This window comes from Diabrotica undecimpunctata, chromosome 8, assembly GCF_040954645.1.
Source record: "Diabrotica undecimpunctata isolate CICGRU chromosome 8, icDiaUnde3, whole genome shotgun sequence".
Classification (NCBI taxonomy): domain Eukaryota; kingdom Metazoa; phylum Arthropoda; class Insecta; order Coleoptera; family Chrysomelidae; genus Diabrotica; species Diabrotica undecimpunctata.
Window position 1 is genome coordinate 73,947,662 of NC_092810.1, and position 18,514 is coordinate 73,966,175.

An 18,514-nucleotide genomic window follows, 5' to 3' on the forward strand; every position below is an offset into this window, starting at 1 on the left:
TGCAAAGATCGTCATAAAGGATAAAAAAAAATTACAGGATGACGATCACCGATGATATTCTCTGCATGCTCTTCCTTCTGGAAAAATACAAGTTATGTAACTTTTGTTCTTATAATGAAATTACAAATTAAAAAGAACGTTGAACATAGTATGTTGCACCTATTTATTGGTTCGGTTATGCTACGTGTGCTTCCGGTTCATCGGTCGGCTTGGGTCTTTGAGCATTGCATTTCTCATTTCTCCTCCGGAATAATTGACTTCGTCCTTGAAGTCTGGGAAACTTCTGCAATTAGCTGATCTAGAAAAGTAATAAATCTACAACTATATATATACATATATATATATATATATATATATATATATATATATATATATATATATATATATATATATATATATATGTATATATATATATATATATATTATAGATATATATATATATATATATACATATATAAATAGATATATATATATATATATATATATATATATATATATATATATATATACATATAAAATAAAATAATGAATTCGCTTATAAATTTAAGCAAACTTTTAACCAATGAAAAAGTCTGAATCCCTCCAGAGGTTTTATACGGTAAAAATTAAGCATCATATCTAACTTTGAATCAAACTATAGTGCTTTGTAGCAGTAAATAATTATTGATAATTAACAGGAAAGATCAGAAGTTTGAAAATCGTCCAAAAACGATATTTTTTCCAGATTATTACATTATGTCGGTTATTTAATAAGCTCTGAGACGTTCTACCCCTATTGGTTATACGTGTGTAGTTAATGTGACTAATAATAATTATGTTTTTATTTTATTGTAGGTATTTTCAGTCTGCTTGTTTATTGTATATTATATTAGAAAATAATGAAAGATACAGGTATAAATAAAAGTGCACCAAAAGATGACCTATCTTCCAATGTGAAATTATACTTTAGGGAATACTGCCAGAATAGTAGCATTCATGGATTAAAATATTTAGCTAGCAATGAAAAAAGAATGTGGTACGAAAGGTTAGTTTTATTATGTTGCAGGCATATTATTGTATTATTTATTAGGCAAATTCTACAGTCATTACAAACAATTAATATTTTATACAATCGACAACTAAACACCCTGAATTAAACAACATGAAAGCTTACAAGTAAAAATAATATATATATATATATATATATATATATATATATATATATATATATATATATATATATTATTATTATTGTGATATTTAAAGTCTTGGTACGCCAACAATAATTAGCTAATTAATTTTTTTTAATTAATTAAAATTATTTAAATGAAATGATTATGACTCTATCACAATTTTTAATTCTTTTATCTCAGGGTTAAATTCGTGCTTCAATATCTATGCTATTACATGTGAAAGGTAAGGTCCAGAGAATACCGGAATAATAAAAAAACACATATGATCTAACACTATATATTGAAATAAAAATAATGAAATAATTCACACTCAAAAGTTTTCAATAAACAAATCTCATATGAGGATTCTCAAAATTTTGTTCTCCGTACGTGAACAATCAAAATTAATGGTACAAACAATATTAATTGAAAACTCAAAATCCCAAACTATTCTAACTCTCCTAATCAAAATATTTATATCCTTTCTAAATTACGTGTAAAAATTGTGTTATCAATAAAAGAAAAAAAACTGCAGAAAACAAAAATATCTCTCTCTGATGATGAGTGGTCCAAATCCTTGTTCCTTGTAGACTGTATTATCTCCTCTCAACCGCTCCCTATGTAATCAGCAATCTTACAACAGATTGTTGCAAGTATATCGTCCTTAATGATCTCCTTCAAAAGCAACAATCATTCAAATTATGATAGCCTTTCTCCTCTCGATAAACTGAATCTCTCGTTGGCCCGAGTGAAAAATGACTCTTGGAATATCTTCTCTTTACGATAAACTGAATCTCTCGTTGGCCTGAATAGTGACTCTTGGAATATAAGTAGGAAAATATGACTTACAATATTTTGCTGCTTCAGCTTCTGTCAGATACACTAACTCCACAAAAACTCACTAACATTCAACACTACTGCTTGCTACTCTTGGGAACCACCAGAGAACAATCACTGTTCGTCTTACAGACTTGGAAAACCAACTGATTATCTTTTCTCTCTCCTCAATCTCGCTAAACTTTTTCCTACATACTTATCCCACCTTTTTCAATCTCCGCCAATCAAAACTCGTCACAATTCCCCCATTTTTTCATTTCGATAACAAACAAATTTTTACCTATAATTATAAAATTTCCTAAAACTTATTTACAAATAATATTTTCTATAATTCTTAAAAACTAACAAAAACCTCTTTCTAAAATCTCTTCTATTTGTCTCTAATCACTGCATTAATGTATTTTGGAAAACCCCGTTCAATTGTCTTTGGATTTCACTTAAAATTATGCGGGTCACTCAAGTATAACAAAGAAATAATTTATGCAAAGCTTACATTTTGTTTAGTACAGGTAATCCAAGAATTTAATAACTTTCCTTCTTCGAAATGTTTGTTGGATATTATCCTACTTATCTGAATTATTTTAATGTTTTTGAACTTTGAAATATTTTTAAACAAACCAATATTTTTCTCGATTTTACATATCATAACAAATCCCCGCCATTTGATCTGCCGAAAACTCTTTGTTAAATTTTAAAAATGACAAAAGTTTTCTAGGATCAAATTATTTCACTATGTTATTAAAATCTATTCATGATATTGATAGATGTCGTGAATGTTAAAAATACCCCGTATATTTCCTGTCTCTATGTGCGCTAATTCATAACTATTTACCCCATTTTCCGTATTGACCCTATATGGACCTTCAAATATCGGCATCAATTTAGCACAAATACCATTTTGTAAATTCGACACCCTCAGTGCCTTCACTAAGACTTTATCTCCTTTCTGGAATTTGATCGGCCTTCTTCTTCGGGTTCTCTCTTGTCTTTGGAGATATTTCTCTCCACTTCGTCTCAATCTTCTTTGAACCAACTCGATCACTTCTTCGTATTGTCTGGGGGCGGTGTCTTCCCACAGTCTTGTAGGCATTGTTCCTTTCATTATATATAAAGGCGTCTCTTTGGTAACCGTATTTGGAGCACAATTCAAATAGGTCTCGATCTCAAACACTTTTCTGTCCCAATGTCGATAATGTTCTTTCGCGGCAATTCGTAGAAATTTTGTGACTTCTTGTATAAAACGCTCCGATGGGTTGCTCTGTGGATGACGGATGCTTATAAATTTTGTATCGATGCCCCTCTCTCTTAATTCCCTTTTAAAACGTTCGTTCCTAAAATATGTCGCATTGTCCAATAAAATATTGTCTGGTCTTCCCACCGTTTCTATAAAATTGTCTATCTTCCTAAGTATTTCAATTCCTTTTGTGGTTCTGCATGCGTACAATTTAACATATTTTGAGAAAAGATCCACCATAACTAATATGTGTTTATTCCTTTGAGTTGTTGGTATCAAATCGCTCAACATATCAATAGCAACAATATCCAGTTTCTTCCGAGCTACGACGTTTTTTGTGACGTTTTCATTTTTAAAGTTCCTACTTTTACACTTTTGGCATGTCACACAATTTCGAGTCACCTCTTTGGCTATTGTATAGTCCTGTCGACAAATGTAGTTCTCCCTGAACATAAGCCACACCTTTCTACTTCCAATATGTCCGTTGTCACAGTGTAACTTTAAAAAAACTTCTTTTGCCATTTGCTCCGTGATTACATAGAGTTCTTTACCATCGACCCTCTTAAAATATAGGTTATTTTCTTGTTCAGCCCTTTGCTTTTCTCTTTCATTCAATTCTTCCTGATTTTCCCTGATTTTGGCCAACGAAAATAAGCCTGCTTCTTCTCTCATTATGTTCATGCCTACGTGGAGAGTTTTGTGATCCTCTTTGCGGAATTGTTCATCTCTCGTCAACGCATCAGCCAAAATATTGTCCGTTCCTTTGATATATTTAAATTCAAAATCATATTCTTGGAGTAAAAGAATGCCCCTATGAATTCTATTATTTACCAACCTATTTTTCATTATGTGTATCAACGCTGCGTGGTCCGTTTCAATGGTGAATCTTGCCCCAAGTAGGTAAAAACGTAATTTGTTTACACAAAATAACACACTGGCAAACTCTAATTCAGTAACGCTGTATTTTCTCTCATACGTTTTGGTTACACGGGAAACAAAACATATTGGCACCTCTATATCATCTTGTATCTGTGATAACACCCCTGCAAATTTTTTTATGGAAGCATCGGTCCTGAGAATGAAAGGTTGCTCATATCTTGGGTGGTGCACTCTTACAGCTGTGGAAAACGCTCCTTTTAAATTTTTGAAAGCGATTTCTTGTTCCGTTCCCCATTTCCATCTGACATTTTTCTTAAGTAATGCTATTAGCGGTATTTCTTTTGTACTGAGGTCTGGTATCAGCTTTTTGAAATAGTTTACCATTCCTAAAAATCCTCGCAAAGTTTTTAAATTGGTTGGCCTAGGGTAGTTGTTTATGACTTCAATTCTATCTTCTGCAAGACTAATCCCTTTTGTGTCTAATTTGAATCCTAAATAAAATACCTCTTTTTGGAAAAACTGACACTTTTGAATATTTAATTTTAATCCGGCTTGATCAAGTTCTTCGAGAACAGTATGAATATGTCGTAGATGGCTTGTTATATCCGGTGAGAAAATTAATAAATCATCTATGTAATGTACAACAAATTCTCCATGCCTATTTAAAATTGTGTGTAATGCGCGAACCAAAGCAGCGCATGCACTTTGTAGTCCAAATGGTAAATCGGTACACCACTCCGTCGATAGAAAAAGCGGTATAATTTCGACACTTTTCTGCCAAAGGTATTAACCAAAAACTGTGTTTCAAATCGATTTTGGAGAAAATGTGTGATCCTGTGATTCGTCCAAAAATGGCTTCTATGTTCAAAGGCGCTTCGTATTGCGCGATTGTGTGCGAATTAATGTTTCTTGCATCTAAACATAATCGCAAATCACCATTTGATTTTTTTACGCATACTATCGGGTTGATATATGGAGAGTCACATCTTTCGATCACCTTGTCTTTGATCTTATTTTCAATTTCCTGTCCGACGCTTTTCCTGTATTTATACGGGATTGGATATGTTTTCGATTTAAAATTTTCTAAGTTTTTAACTTTAAAAGAATGTTCATAATTTTTAGCCACTCGGCTTTCTTCATTAATGAGATCTCCATAATTTTCTAAAATCTTCTCTATTTCCTTCTCCATGTTTTCTCCACATATTATTTTTCTTTCATCCTCAGTTTGTTCACATGTGTTCACTGTCCGTATTACTTCTTCACAAAATTCTGGATTCTCGTCCATAATTGCCATTTCTTCTCTGTCCTCTTCCGTTATTTCTTCTTCTATTTTTTCTTTATCTTTAATTTCTATCTGGTATTCCGAGCACCATGTTTCGGCTCCTTCCATTTTTCTGCTTATAACTTCCTTTTTTTCCTGCTTTCTTTTCGAACTCTTCTTCTTTTTTTTATTCTCTTTTCCTCTTCGGATTGATTTTTTTCTTGAGCTTTCGATTTATCCTCTACCGTCATATTGATTTCTTTATGTTTTTCTTGTCCATTTATCCTTTCAGAAAATTTTCTCCTATCTGTTTCCTTTTCTTCTTCTATGTTGTCTGGTTCTGCTCTGATTTCCAGTTGATTTTCCGAAAAATTGATGGTGATATGTTTTTCACTCAATTCATCAATTCCCGCTATCATATCATGATTTAGATCTTCGATCACCACACATTGCATAATATAGAATTGGTCTCCCACTCTGATCCGTACTCCTAAACCTTCGTTTACTGTCGTCAATTTTTTATTATTTGCACCCACTAAAGCAACCCTCGGAATCTTATACACAAATCTGTCCATATTTAATTCTTTTACTAGTTTTTTATTGATTAACGAAATTTCCGATCCAGAATCAATCAGAATTTTAATCGCTTTATGTTTTATAAATGCATCTAAAAAAATTAGACTGGAATTAGAATTTTGTTTTTCGTTTCCCGCCAACTGTATAAACTCTCTCGGGTGACAAAATATACCGGAGAGTTTTTTACTTTTGTTTAGTGGATGCCTTATTGAAAATCCTGTCTGGATTCATTGAATACTTCTTCTTCCTCCTTTTCTATTGCCACATGATTCATCTCTCTTCTGTTTTGTCGTTGGAATCTCTGATTATTTCTATCGTCCCTTTGTTCGTTCGTATTCCTATTCGGAGGATTTTGTGCATCTCTATTCCTGTTGTGATTTTCATTTGTTCTATTTTGTGTATCATTCCGGTTATCGTAATTTTGTTGTCTATTGTAATTATTGTAATTTCTCGGCCTATATTCGTTTGTTGATCTGGGATGTCGGTTTCTCTGGTCATAATTTGATGAATACCTTCTTTCCGCTCCATTATATTGGTCATGTTGTCTTCTATTTCTCATTTATTTTCTTTTCGCTTCTTTTAATTGAAGGAATTGGCACAAACTATCAATATCTTGATAGTTTCCCAAAATCACGTGATCTTCCAACGTTTCCTCAAAATGTCTGCTGATCATTTCTACCAGCTGTTCGGTAGAATATTTGTATTCTAGATATTTTGAATTGTTATATATCTGCAAAGCATATCTTTCTTCAGATATTCCCATTTTTTCGTGATATTTTCCATTCTGTAGCTCTTGGTTGATTTCTCTCTGTTTATTTTCCCCCCAGAAATAGTTGAGAAATTTATTTTCAAAATCTGTCCAATTTTCAAACTCATCTTCCTTGCTTTCATACCATAACGCTGCTCCTTCTTTCAAATAGTTTCTAATTGTTTCTTTGCAATCGTCAAAATATCTAATATGTTGTAATTTGGTTTTCAAATTTTTAACAAACGGTACTGGGTGTGTTTTCCGAATATCCCCGCCAAATTGTATTTTCGACTCGCTTGTTCCATGGATGATAACTTCTTTTCTCTCTACCCCTCTTAGTTCAATTTCTGCCATTTGTTTTTCATTTTGCTTTAATCTTCTTTCTATTTCCTTCCTGTCTTCTTGTAGCGCCATTTCAAATTTTTCTTCTAACTGTTCTAATTCTTTTTTCTGTACAGTCTTAATATCTTTAATTTTAGTTTCTATTTCTTCTCTCTGCATCTCTAGTTTCCTCTCTGTTTCTTCTCTGACTTTTTCTAAACAGACTTTTACCTCATTTTCATATTTGTCAAAACGCTTTTCCATTTTTCTATCATTTTCTTCTAATTTTTGTTCTATTGCTAGCCTTGTTTCCCGTTGGTTTTCTTCCATTGTTTGTTTTGTTTCTTGTTGATTTCTATCAATTTTCTTTGATGTTTCAATTTGGTTTTTCTCTATTGTTTCTGTCTGTATTTGCATCATTGCTAATAATTTTTCCAGCATCCCTGTTTCTTTTCTTTCCTCCATTATTGTAGCATTTCCTTCATTATCCGATCCTTCATCAATAATTGTTTCCTCTTCTCTGTTATCCTCCTTCCTTTCTTGCATTTTGCTTTGACTCCTTGTGGTCGACATGTTGTTTCTTTTCGTTACTGTTTTTGTCCCCGCCAAATGTGAAATTTTACAACACTCTATATGTTTCAGAACACGACAATATTTCTCCCCAAATGTATTAAATTTTCACGACAAATATCAAATATGCAATCAGTAAAATTCAAATAATTCAAAATAAATATCAAATGTACGATTGGTAAAGAAAATAAAATCAAATAATTCAATAGCAGTAAATATCCACTCACTACGATCAATCAATAAATCAAATTTATATTCCCTGGAAAAATTGTCAAAATACTTTCAAATTCAAATTCCCTCAATGTTATATGTTTTTATCTCTGGATCACCTGTACTTATTCCAGATCTCTTTCCCTTCCTTCAAATGTAAAGCTGCGATATTTTCAAGCCCCACGTTGGGCGCCAGTTATTGTGATATTTAAAGTCTTGGTACGCCAAGCAATAATTAGCTAATTAATTTTTTTTAATTAATTAAAATTATTTAAATGATATGATTATGACTCTATCACAATTTTTAATTCTTTTATCTCAGGGTTAAATTCGTGCTTCAATATCTATGCTATTACATGTGAAAGGTAAAATCCAGAGAATACCGGAATAATAAAAAAACACATATGATCTAACACTATATATTGAAATAAAAATAATGAAATAATTCACACTCAAAAGTTTTCAATAAACAAATCTCATATAAGGATTCTCAAAATTTTGTTCTCCGTACGTAAACAATCAAAATTAATGGTACAAACAATATTAATTGAAAACTCAAAATCCCAAACTATTCTAACTCTCCTAATCAAAATATTTATATCCTTTCTAAATTACGTGTAAAAATTGTGTTATCAATAAAAGAAAAAAAACTGCAGAAAACAAAAATATCTCTCTCTGATGATGAGTGGTCCAAATCCTTGTTCCTTGTAGACTGTATTATCTCCTCTCAACCGCTCCCTATGTAATCAGCAATCTTACAACAGATTGTTGCAAGTATATCGTCCTTAATGATCTCCTTCAAAAGCAACAATCATTCAAATTATGATAGCCTTTCTCCTCTCGATAAACTGAATCTCTCGTTGGCCCGAGTGAAAAATGACTCTTGGAATATCTTCTCCTTACGATAAACTGAATCTCTCGTTGGCCTGAACAGTGACTCTTGGAATATAAGTAGGAAAATATGACTTACAATATTTTGCTGCTTCAGCCTCTGTCAGATACACTAACTCCAAAAAAACTCACTAACATTCAACACTACTGCTTGCTACTCTTGGGAACCACCAGAGAACAATCACTGTTCGTCTTACAGACTTGGAAAACCAACTGATTATCTTTTCTCTCTCCTCAATCTTGCTAAACTTTTTCCTACATACTTATCCCACCTTTTTCAATCTCCGCCAATCAAAACTCGTCACAATTCCCCCATTTTTTCATTTCGATAACAAACAAATTTTTACCTATAATTATAAAATTTCCTAAAACTTATTTACAAATAATATTTTCTATAATTCTTAAAAACTAACAAAAACCTCTTTCTAAAATCTCTTCTATTTGTCTCTAATCACTGCATTAATGTATTTTGGAAAACCCCGTTCAATTGTCTTTGGATTTCACTTAAAATTATGCGGGTCACTCAAGTATAACAAAGAAATAATTTATGCAAAGCTTACATTTTGTTTAGTACAGGTAATCCAAGAATTTAATAACTTTCCTTCTTCGAAATGTTTGTTGGATATTATTCTACTTATCTGAATTATTTTAATGTTTTTGAACTTTGAAATATTTTTAAACAAACCAATATTTTTCTCGATTTTACATATCATAACAATATATATATATATATATATATATATATATATATATATATATATATATATAAATTTCAATTTGGAGGGAAAACGGGTTTAAAGTTTGGTAATATTTTATAGACAATTTAACTTGCTATAAAAAAATATAAAAATGGTGTATAGTAATTCCAAAAGTATAAATGGGTAGTGTAAATAATGCATTATTATCTTTTGATTCCATGTTATTATATTTTTAAACTGTAATACGTTTAAATTAATTTTATAAAAAAAGTTCGTATTTATTTCACTCTTTGATGAAAATTGTAATATCATAATTTAGACAAAGTCGAAACAATTTTAAATATTGCAGTTTTATATTAAAGTCACGTATCATGTAGGTAAACTATTTAGACTTATTGCGGTATTGACTTATACTAGAAAAATAAACCACTGAAATAATAATATTTTTTCACAAATAAAATAGGATTCTTTTAAATAAAAAGTCGTGTTTTTTTGTTTTATCTTTAATTATTAAAGAAAAATTTTACATTGGAATATACAAAATTAAATCACACATTTTATGAAACAATTTATACCTAAGTTTGATTAAACTCATAATAGTCATCATCAATATATTAAAAAAAATTAAAATATAGAATTATAAAACCCAGCATGAAAAGAAGAAATTAATCCTTTTGAAATTAGTTCTTTTAAGTCTTTTTTCTTATTTTCACTTATTTTTTGTTTATCACAATAGGCTGCTTGAAGTTCTATTTCTGTAATTCGTTTCATTTTCTTCCGTTTATTTCTAACATTTACTTCCCGGTAATTTTCATCTTTGTATCATGTTTTATAATAAATAGAAAAAAGATTTTCTTTCAAAGATTTTCAGATTCAAAATTTAGTTCATGAACAATTATCGAACTTTTTGGTATTCTTAATTAAAGCAATATATTGGTCTGGTGTGTATATCGAACCAAATTTTAAATTTTTTTAATTTCCTTTTCAATTAGGCTATGGACACTATCAGCCTCATTCTGCGTGTGGCCCCTTATTAAATATTTATGTGTTATGCTTTTTATTGCCAATGTTTGCACAGCATGAAGATATAGAGATGTTAAATATTTATTTTCATTCTGGCCACAATAATTGTCCGAATAGAAAATTACTTCCTTTTCATCATCGTCTTCATCAGTTATAGCTTTCTGGATTCCATTCTTCTGGATCTCAACAACTAAACTATTTTCACTTAATAACTAAAATCAAAAGAGGAATTAGCGGCAATGCTCAGTTAAATATCAGGTAAAAATTTTAAATACTCACCTCATGATTAGATTTTTCAGTTGAATTATAATTAGATGAAATATTTTTAGAATTCAGCACTGTATTTTCAACAACTAAGCCGAGTATTTTTCGTGCCCTCGAATACATCTTAAAGTTTAAAAATTAAGATACCGCTTAAAATTATGTTTTATATAATAAATTAAATTAAATAACCACTTACTAACAATAATTACTTTACAAGTTTAAATTATAAAATAATTGGACAATAATTATTATTAAACAGAAGTAACACAAAAAATTACTACTTTTCTGATATCTTAATATTAAAATACTAAAGCAATACTTAATCAGTCATGATGTGGTTAAATATTTCAATCAAAAAATGCATTAATTTAAATGATGATGTAATTTATACTAAACTGTAATAAATCACAATGTTACAGGGAAAAACGATGTCAACCTTTCTAATAAATTGAAACAATTCTAAATTAATGCACTTTTGGAAGAAATAAATGGATATTAAATAATTACCTGATAGTATAACACCAAATGATTTCGAGTTACTCCACCTTTTTAACTCACTGCACAGCTCTTAGCTCTCATAACACCGACTCATTACTGAATTTGATCACTTTATCGGTATCAATTTGTTCCCGCCTATTAGTCAAAAAGAGAAACACTGTCATCTATCTCCTTCATTTTTCATCGTAATGCCCAAAGGTTGAACTAGACATTCTCCTTGCATAGTTATTTCACTTTATAATGAATACTCAATAAACGCAAATTTTGAGTTTTTCTCTTTTTGAATAAGGGTGCGATATATCGAGATATATATATATATATATATATATATATATATATATATATATATATATATATATATAAATATATGTGTTATGAGAGCTAAGAGCTGTGCAGTGAGTTAAAAAGGTGGAGTAACTCGAAATCATTTGGTGTTATACTATCAGGTAATTATTTAATATCCGTTTATTTCTTCCAAAAGTGCATTAATTTAGAATTGTTTCAATTTATTAGAAAGGTTGACATCGTTTTTCCCTGTAACATTGTGATTTATTACAGTTTAGTATAAATTACATCATCATTTAAATTAATGCAATTTTTTATTGAAATATTTATATGTATATATATATATATATATATATATATATATATATATATTTATATATATTTATATATATATATATATATATATATATATATATATATACAAACAACACAGTTTATTAGGGCTGCAGTGAGTAGGTTTGGCCGGGATGTTATAGAAACTGTGTTGTTTGTTTATATCGACAGTCAATAATATCCAGTATTTCTTATATATATATATATATATATATATATGTATATATATATATATATATATATATATATATATATATATATATATATATATATATATATATACGCTTAAAAATTAAAGCTTTATAATATTTTCCACTAGTAGCAAAGTAGATTAGTAAATAGAATATAATATGAAAGTATTATTATATCCTCATGTTAGAAATACTTAATCGAAACGTAGCAACAATTTAAGTTGCATTTTGCATCTGTTTTTTTTTTGTAATGATACATTGTATACTCTTTATCAAAGGCCATGCGGAAGAGAACGTGAACGTAACCCTGTATTGCTACTGTGATACATCAGTTATGAATGATCTTACCCGAAGGTATGCTTTATTTGATCCGTATTGAAATTTCCAGTGCACCTTGGAAAGATATATTATGTGCATCAAAATACGTTAAAAAATACATGTTTAACTGCATCCACTTCATGTCGATTAAAAATAATCATGTGGTTTTAAATTTCTATAACCTCTCTTAACATTTATAGATAGTAATGATATGTTCTAATAGGCACCTGTGTTTTTTTTAAATAAGATTGATCGTTTTTTGTGATGCTATGTGTTTTGCAACATCTGCTTTTCTCATTCGTACTAATTACTCTAGAAAAACTGCTCGGTAGACATATAAGTGATGGTATGTTGGTTAAAAGTTAATACTATAGTGACAGCATGCATATCGAGGAGCAAGAGTCCCCATAGGAAAGGGCACTGCACCATATCGTAGAGAGGGTGGTGTACGTTTTGGAAAACCAAGAGGTGATTGCATTTGTCTGTATGGAGGGATCTTTCAAAAACACCTCCTTCGAAGAGATCGTAGAAAAGGGTGATTCGTCTTAAAGGCATAGACAAAGCAAGCTACAAATGGATATACTGCATACTGAGGAGCCGTGTAATATAAGCAACATTACTAGGGTATAGTGTCAGTACAAGTAGACAGAGGCTATACGCAGAGGAAGTTTTATCTCCTCTCATATAGAATATGGTCGTGGATGTGCTAGACTTAGTAACAACAGACATTATGTCCTGAGCTATGCTGATGACCTGGTCTACATTAAATTTAAAAGCTAACATTAGCCTCAAGAAGTCGAAATTCTTTAAATTTATCAGAAGAAAGAATTTATAGGGATTGGATCCTCTAAACCTAAATGGTACCCATTTAAATCTGATCAGTGAAGTAAAATACCTTGGGGTAATATTAGGCTTGAGACTTACTTGGAATTGGCAGATAGAACAAGAGAGAGGTAACTACCTTAATGGTAGCCAGATATACTGATGAAAAATATGAGGTCCAGATATGTAAAACAAACAATTACGTTTGCATGAGTAATATGGTGGTCAAAGGTGAAGCAAAAAAGTGACATTCTTAAACTAAGCAGGGTGCAAAGACTTGGATGCCTTACTGGATCTCCCTTTTGTACATATAATTATAAGGAGGAGCAAGCATGGGATATTATAGACTGCAAGAAAATCTAAATAACGTACCAGTTAGATCAAGACATAGTAATATCATAAATGAAATTAGAAATTCCTAGTGGACATCGAGGGATATGGCAGACAAAACAATTGACCAAAGCTGCAGAGTTATACCTGATGAACAGAGAGTCTAAAACTGCAGAAGGGTCATCTTACTGGGAAAATATACCAGGTGAAACACATGGCAAAATATATACTAGATGAGCATGTGCTAATAGGACAGATAGATATATTCAATGAGGTGGCTTTTGGCATATTCGTCTGTGACATTTTTAAGGTCTATTGTAGACCTCTAACTTCGAAACCTTTCATCTAGCTCTTCGCCGATGGTTTTTCTTCGCCTAATGCAAAGAACTCATTTTGCAGTCTATTACGCTGACAAAAAAAAATGTGCTCTACTATATCTTCTTCTAGGTAACACAATCTGCATAGGTCATCATTTGCCAACCTTATCAGCTTCAATACCCTATGTAGTTTACAGTGCCCTATTAATAGCCTACTAAAACTTACTGTTTTTCTTTTTGCTTATTAGGTATACCGTTATTGTTGGCGAATGTTCTGTAATCAACTGTTTTCTGTCATTCATGAATATCTCCATTCAAGAGATTTGTGAGCTGCCCACTTCTTTGCAGCCATACTATGTTTGCAACGCTTTCAATCAACTTTTTCATTGCCCTTATAATCCTCGTGCCACAGAACTCAGGCTACCGTAAACCTGCTGCAGTCTCGTAGTTTATTTAGGGTACTCGCACAATCCCATACTAGCTTAGAATTGATTGCCTTACACGCTGCCTGGTTATCTGTGAAGATGGCAATTGGACGGTACGTTCCTTTCTGCATTTCTATTTCTTACACGCAGTGATACCATTATTTCTGCCTGAAAAATTATGACATCCTTAGATAGACTTACTGGGAAATATATCGCTTGCTTTATCTCTACTATACGGCTTCTACACTAGCCGATGTTTTTGAGCTGTGTATCAGTGTACCAGATAGTCTCCCCTTGTATGGGTACACCTTGAGTCTTCACACTACGTTTTGTGGTTCCACTGTAAATTGACCAAAGAATGAGGTAAATTCCTGTACTAGACTAGAAAATGGTTCTCTTGGATTTTGAACTAATTTTAGACTTTTTATTTTATGAACCTGATTTTAAAGGAGCCATACAATATGAAGTGCCTTCTACGATCTATTCTTTTTCTTTTAAAATGTCAATCATATATGTACGTGATGCTGACACATTTTGGTAAAAAAATTCACAATTTTGCTTTAGCTATTTTTTAAGTTAATATATTTCTTTGAAAAGTACACATAAGACTGTATATTTAAGTATTGACTAGACCATTTATTAAAGGTGAAGTAGCAGATAGGTTCAATAGTTATTAAATATTAATGTTAATAAAAACAAATTAATGATCTTAAGCAGAAATTCACATCAAATGATCACCAAATCCACAAATATTTTTGAGATTTGGGCACAGATTTAAGTTGGCTCATTTAACTTTGATGAGAATAAAATATCTCTTTTACAATAATAACATCAATCTAAAGCTAAGACAGAGGAGAAAAAAAATTTACATATTGTCAACGCTTTTGTGTGGTACTGAAATCTAGACTTTAAGTAGCCATTATAAATCGTAGAGACGCTCTACAGATGTAGATCCACAGAAACCATAAAAACGAAAAGTCTTACAAGAGGATAATACTCTTTGGAACTTTTAACAATCATAATATGTCGAAAAACTTTCTATCTAAAGTCCTTGTGACAATATCTAACGACAGTTTATGAATCCGTAATCAAGCTGCAAGTTAAAGACTTTATATGTAGATAAAACGAAGAAATTCAAATGCCTACTTGCCATTTCTAGTTTCCTAACGAGTTTGTTAACGAATAACTAAGAAATTACAGTACGTTTAGGTACAAGCAACAAATTATTTTTATATATATTTCTGTATCACATGCAGTAGCTTATAGTTTTTTTTTTTTATTTAAAACACTTATACCACATCAACCACGCAGGGTTATTAGTGGGATGACAAACACAATAGTTTTAATACGATTATGTACATTAAATAGTATTATACAATTTTATATCTTTTAAATAACTTAATACATTTAAATTCTTATCTGTCAAGATGGATTTGAGGTCGTCTGGAATTCCATGCATTCTTCTTTGATTTTGGAAACATGGGCAGTCAAGTAGGAAGTGATTCACTGTCAATTAAGTGGAGCAGTTATTGCAAATTGGCGGTGGATCTTTAGTGATTAAAAATTTGTGTGTGACAGCAGTATGACCAATTCTTAAACGGTTTATAATTACTTGATCTCGTCTACTTGTGGGGTTATTTAAAGAGCTGTTCACCTTTGGACATATTGGGTTTAATTTCGTTACTGAATTTTCCCAGTAATTTTGCCAAATGTTACTGCAATGATCTTTAATCAGATGTTTCATGTCACAATAAGGATATTTTGTCATTTTTGTAGTATCTTCTAAGTTGATACGGCTTGTAGTTGCTAGTTGATCTGCTTTTTCATTTCCCCAGATTCCAGTATGCGATGGTACCCAAATGAAAGCTATGTCCTTTCCCATGGAATGAAGTGTTTCTAATTCATTTTTTATTGTTTGTATAATGGGATTTGTTGTATAAATTTGCTTTAATTTCAATAAGGCATTAAGTGAATCTGTAATGATGACGCACTTCATATTGTTACTCGTTTTGAAAAAAGTTAAGGCTTTTAATATAGCTGTGGTTTCACCTGTGAGTATACTACAATTTGTAGGTAAGTGTATGCTGTAGGAGTTCTCTTCATCAGAATAGTAAGCAGCAGCATGTCCATCTTCGGTTTTAGAGGCGTCGGTAAAGATTTGTAAGTAGTTGGGGTAATTTGATATGATTTCTGCAAAAAGATGTTTAATTATCGAGAAGTTTGTATATGATTTGGGATACTTTCTTAGTGTTAGGTCAATGGTAAGTAGGCGGGTTGTCCATGGAGGAGAGATTGCATTTGTATATAGCAATAGACTAAGTTAATCCATGTTAAAATTTGTGACTTTTATTCTTTCTATTAGAGGAATACAGTTTGTTGCCTTTTTAAAAGAGAGGATGCCAGGGTGGAAAATTTGAGAGAAAAGAGGATGTTGTTTTTGAATTGAAATTTTGGCAATATAGTTTAGTGATAATTGTTTTCGCCTTATGTTTAGAGGTGGCTCTTTAGCTAGGACTTGTAAACTACTAGTGGGACTAGTTCTAAATGCACCAAGTGCTAATCTCAAAGCTGTAGATTGAATACCGTTAAGCCTTTTTAAGGTAGTTTTGCTTGCAGAGTTATAACAAATGCAACCAAAATCTAGTTTACTCCTAATGAGTGATTTATATAAGTTTATTAATATTTTAGTATCTGCGCCCCAAACTTTATTAGACATAATTTTGAGTATATTTAAGCTAGATTGACAGGAATGTTGTAGATTATTGATATGCAAGTTCCAATTTAAGGTTCTGGTAAAAGTTAAACCTAGAAAATTAACTTCTTCTGATTGTTTTAATGCTAAATTATTTAAAGTTAGGTAAGTTGAATACCGAGATCTGTTTTTATTAAAAATTATGTAGTGTGTTTTTTCTGTAGAGAATTTAAACCCAGTTTTTAACGTCCAATTATCAATCTGAGTTAAAAAGTTTTGTAAAATTTTAGTTGCCGATTTTATATTGTTTGATTTAGTATAAACGACGATGTCGTCAGCATAAAGACTGGCTTTAATTGGTGCTCTAATTTCATGAATAACACTATTAATAGCTATTAAGAATAATGTTGGACTTATGATGGAACCTTGAGGGATACCATTATCTAATGTTCTTGTTGAGCTTTTAAGGCCATTTGTTCTAATTTCTATTGATCGATTATTTAAAAAATTGTTTACAAATGCTAGTATGTTACCTTGAATCCCGTTATCGCTTAGATTTTTCAAAATGCAGTGTCTCCAAGTTCTCTCAAAAGCTTGGCTTATGTCAAAAAAAATAGCAATTAGTTTTTGGTTGTTTGCAAAAGCTTCATTAATTGAGGTTTGTAAAGTAACATGGTTATCTGACGTCGATCTACCTCTTCGAAAGCCACTTTGATAAGGGGAAAGGAGATTACTATTTTTCAGGTGCCATACTAGACGAAGGTTTAAAATTTTTTCCAGGATTTTACACATACTACAGGTTAGCGAGATGGGGCGGTAAGAAGTGGGCTTATATTTAGGTTTGTTGGGCTTGATGATGGGAATTATTACAGCCTGGGACCAAAGATCAGGAAATTTATGTTTTAGAAAACAAGTATTAAATAAATCTAATAAAACTAGTTTAGCTGTAAATGGCAAGTTTTTTATAAATATTGGTGGTATGTCATCTGGTCCAGCCGAGGCGTTTTTTAAATCAGAAATAGTAAATTCTAATTCTTGAAGAGTTATAGCGATATTTAAAGGATCATTGGTATCGTTTATGGTGATAATAGAGGATTCTATAGTTTCCTTGTGCGTTAACATTTCCTGAGGTATATCATTATTGCTAGAATTTTGTTGATAAATATCAGCAAATGTTTCTGCAATAGCTTTGTGGCAAGTAATTAGTGTTTGACCATGAGTTAAGGAGTTTATTTGTCTAAAAGAGTTGGAACCTTTGAGTTTACGAATTTTAGACCAAATGACAGCTGAAGGGGTCGATGAATTTATAGAAGAAACATAATTTTCCCATGTATTTCTTTTACTTTTTTTATGAGATATCTCGATCTTGCTCTAAGTTTTTTAAAATTAAGTAAATTTTCTTCCGTATTATGCTTTTTAAGTTTATTAAACGCACGTTTTGTTATAGATAGAGCTAGTGCGATTTCGCTGGTCCACCAAGGCACTGGTTGTCTATTACAGAGTTTAGTTTTACCGATATTAGTTAAGGCAGCTTCTGTTATGATATTATTTAAGGATCTAATGTCAGAGTTTATGTCACTGCTTAATTGGAAATTTTCAATTTTCATTTGGATGTCGATCTGATAGGAGTTCCAGTTTGC

The 18,514-nt window shown here is 31.1% G+C and overlaps 1 protein-coding gene across 1 annotated transcript in view; it reads left to right on the forward strand.

The window, feature by feature from the left end:
- LOC140447700 (pickpocket protein 28-like) overlaps positions 1-18,514 on the forward strand; it is a 162,023-nt gene that overhangs the window by 15,868 nt on the left and 127,641 nt on the right. Inside the window, exon 2 of the mRNA XM_072540498.1 lies at positions 835-1,024. Coding sequence (XP_072396599.1) covers positions 879-1,024 — 146 coding nt within the window. The 5' untranslated portion in view covers positions 835-878. The remainder of the gene's footprint in view (positions 1-834; positions 1,025-18,514) is intronic.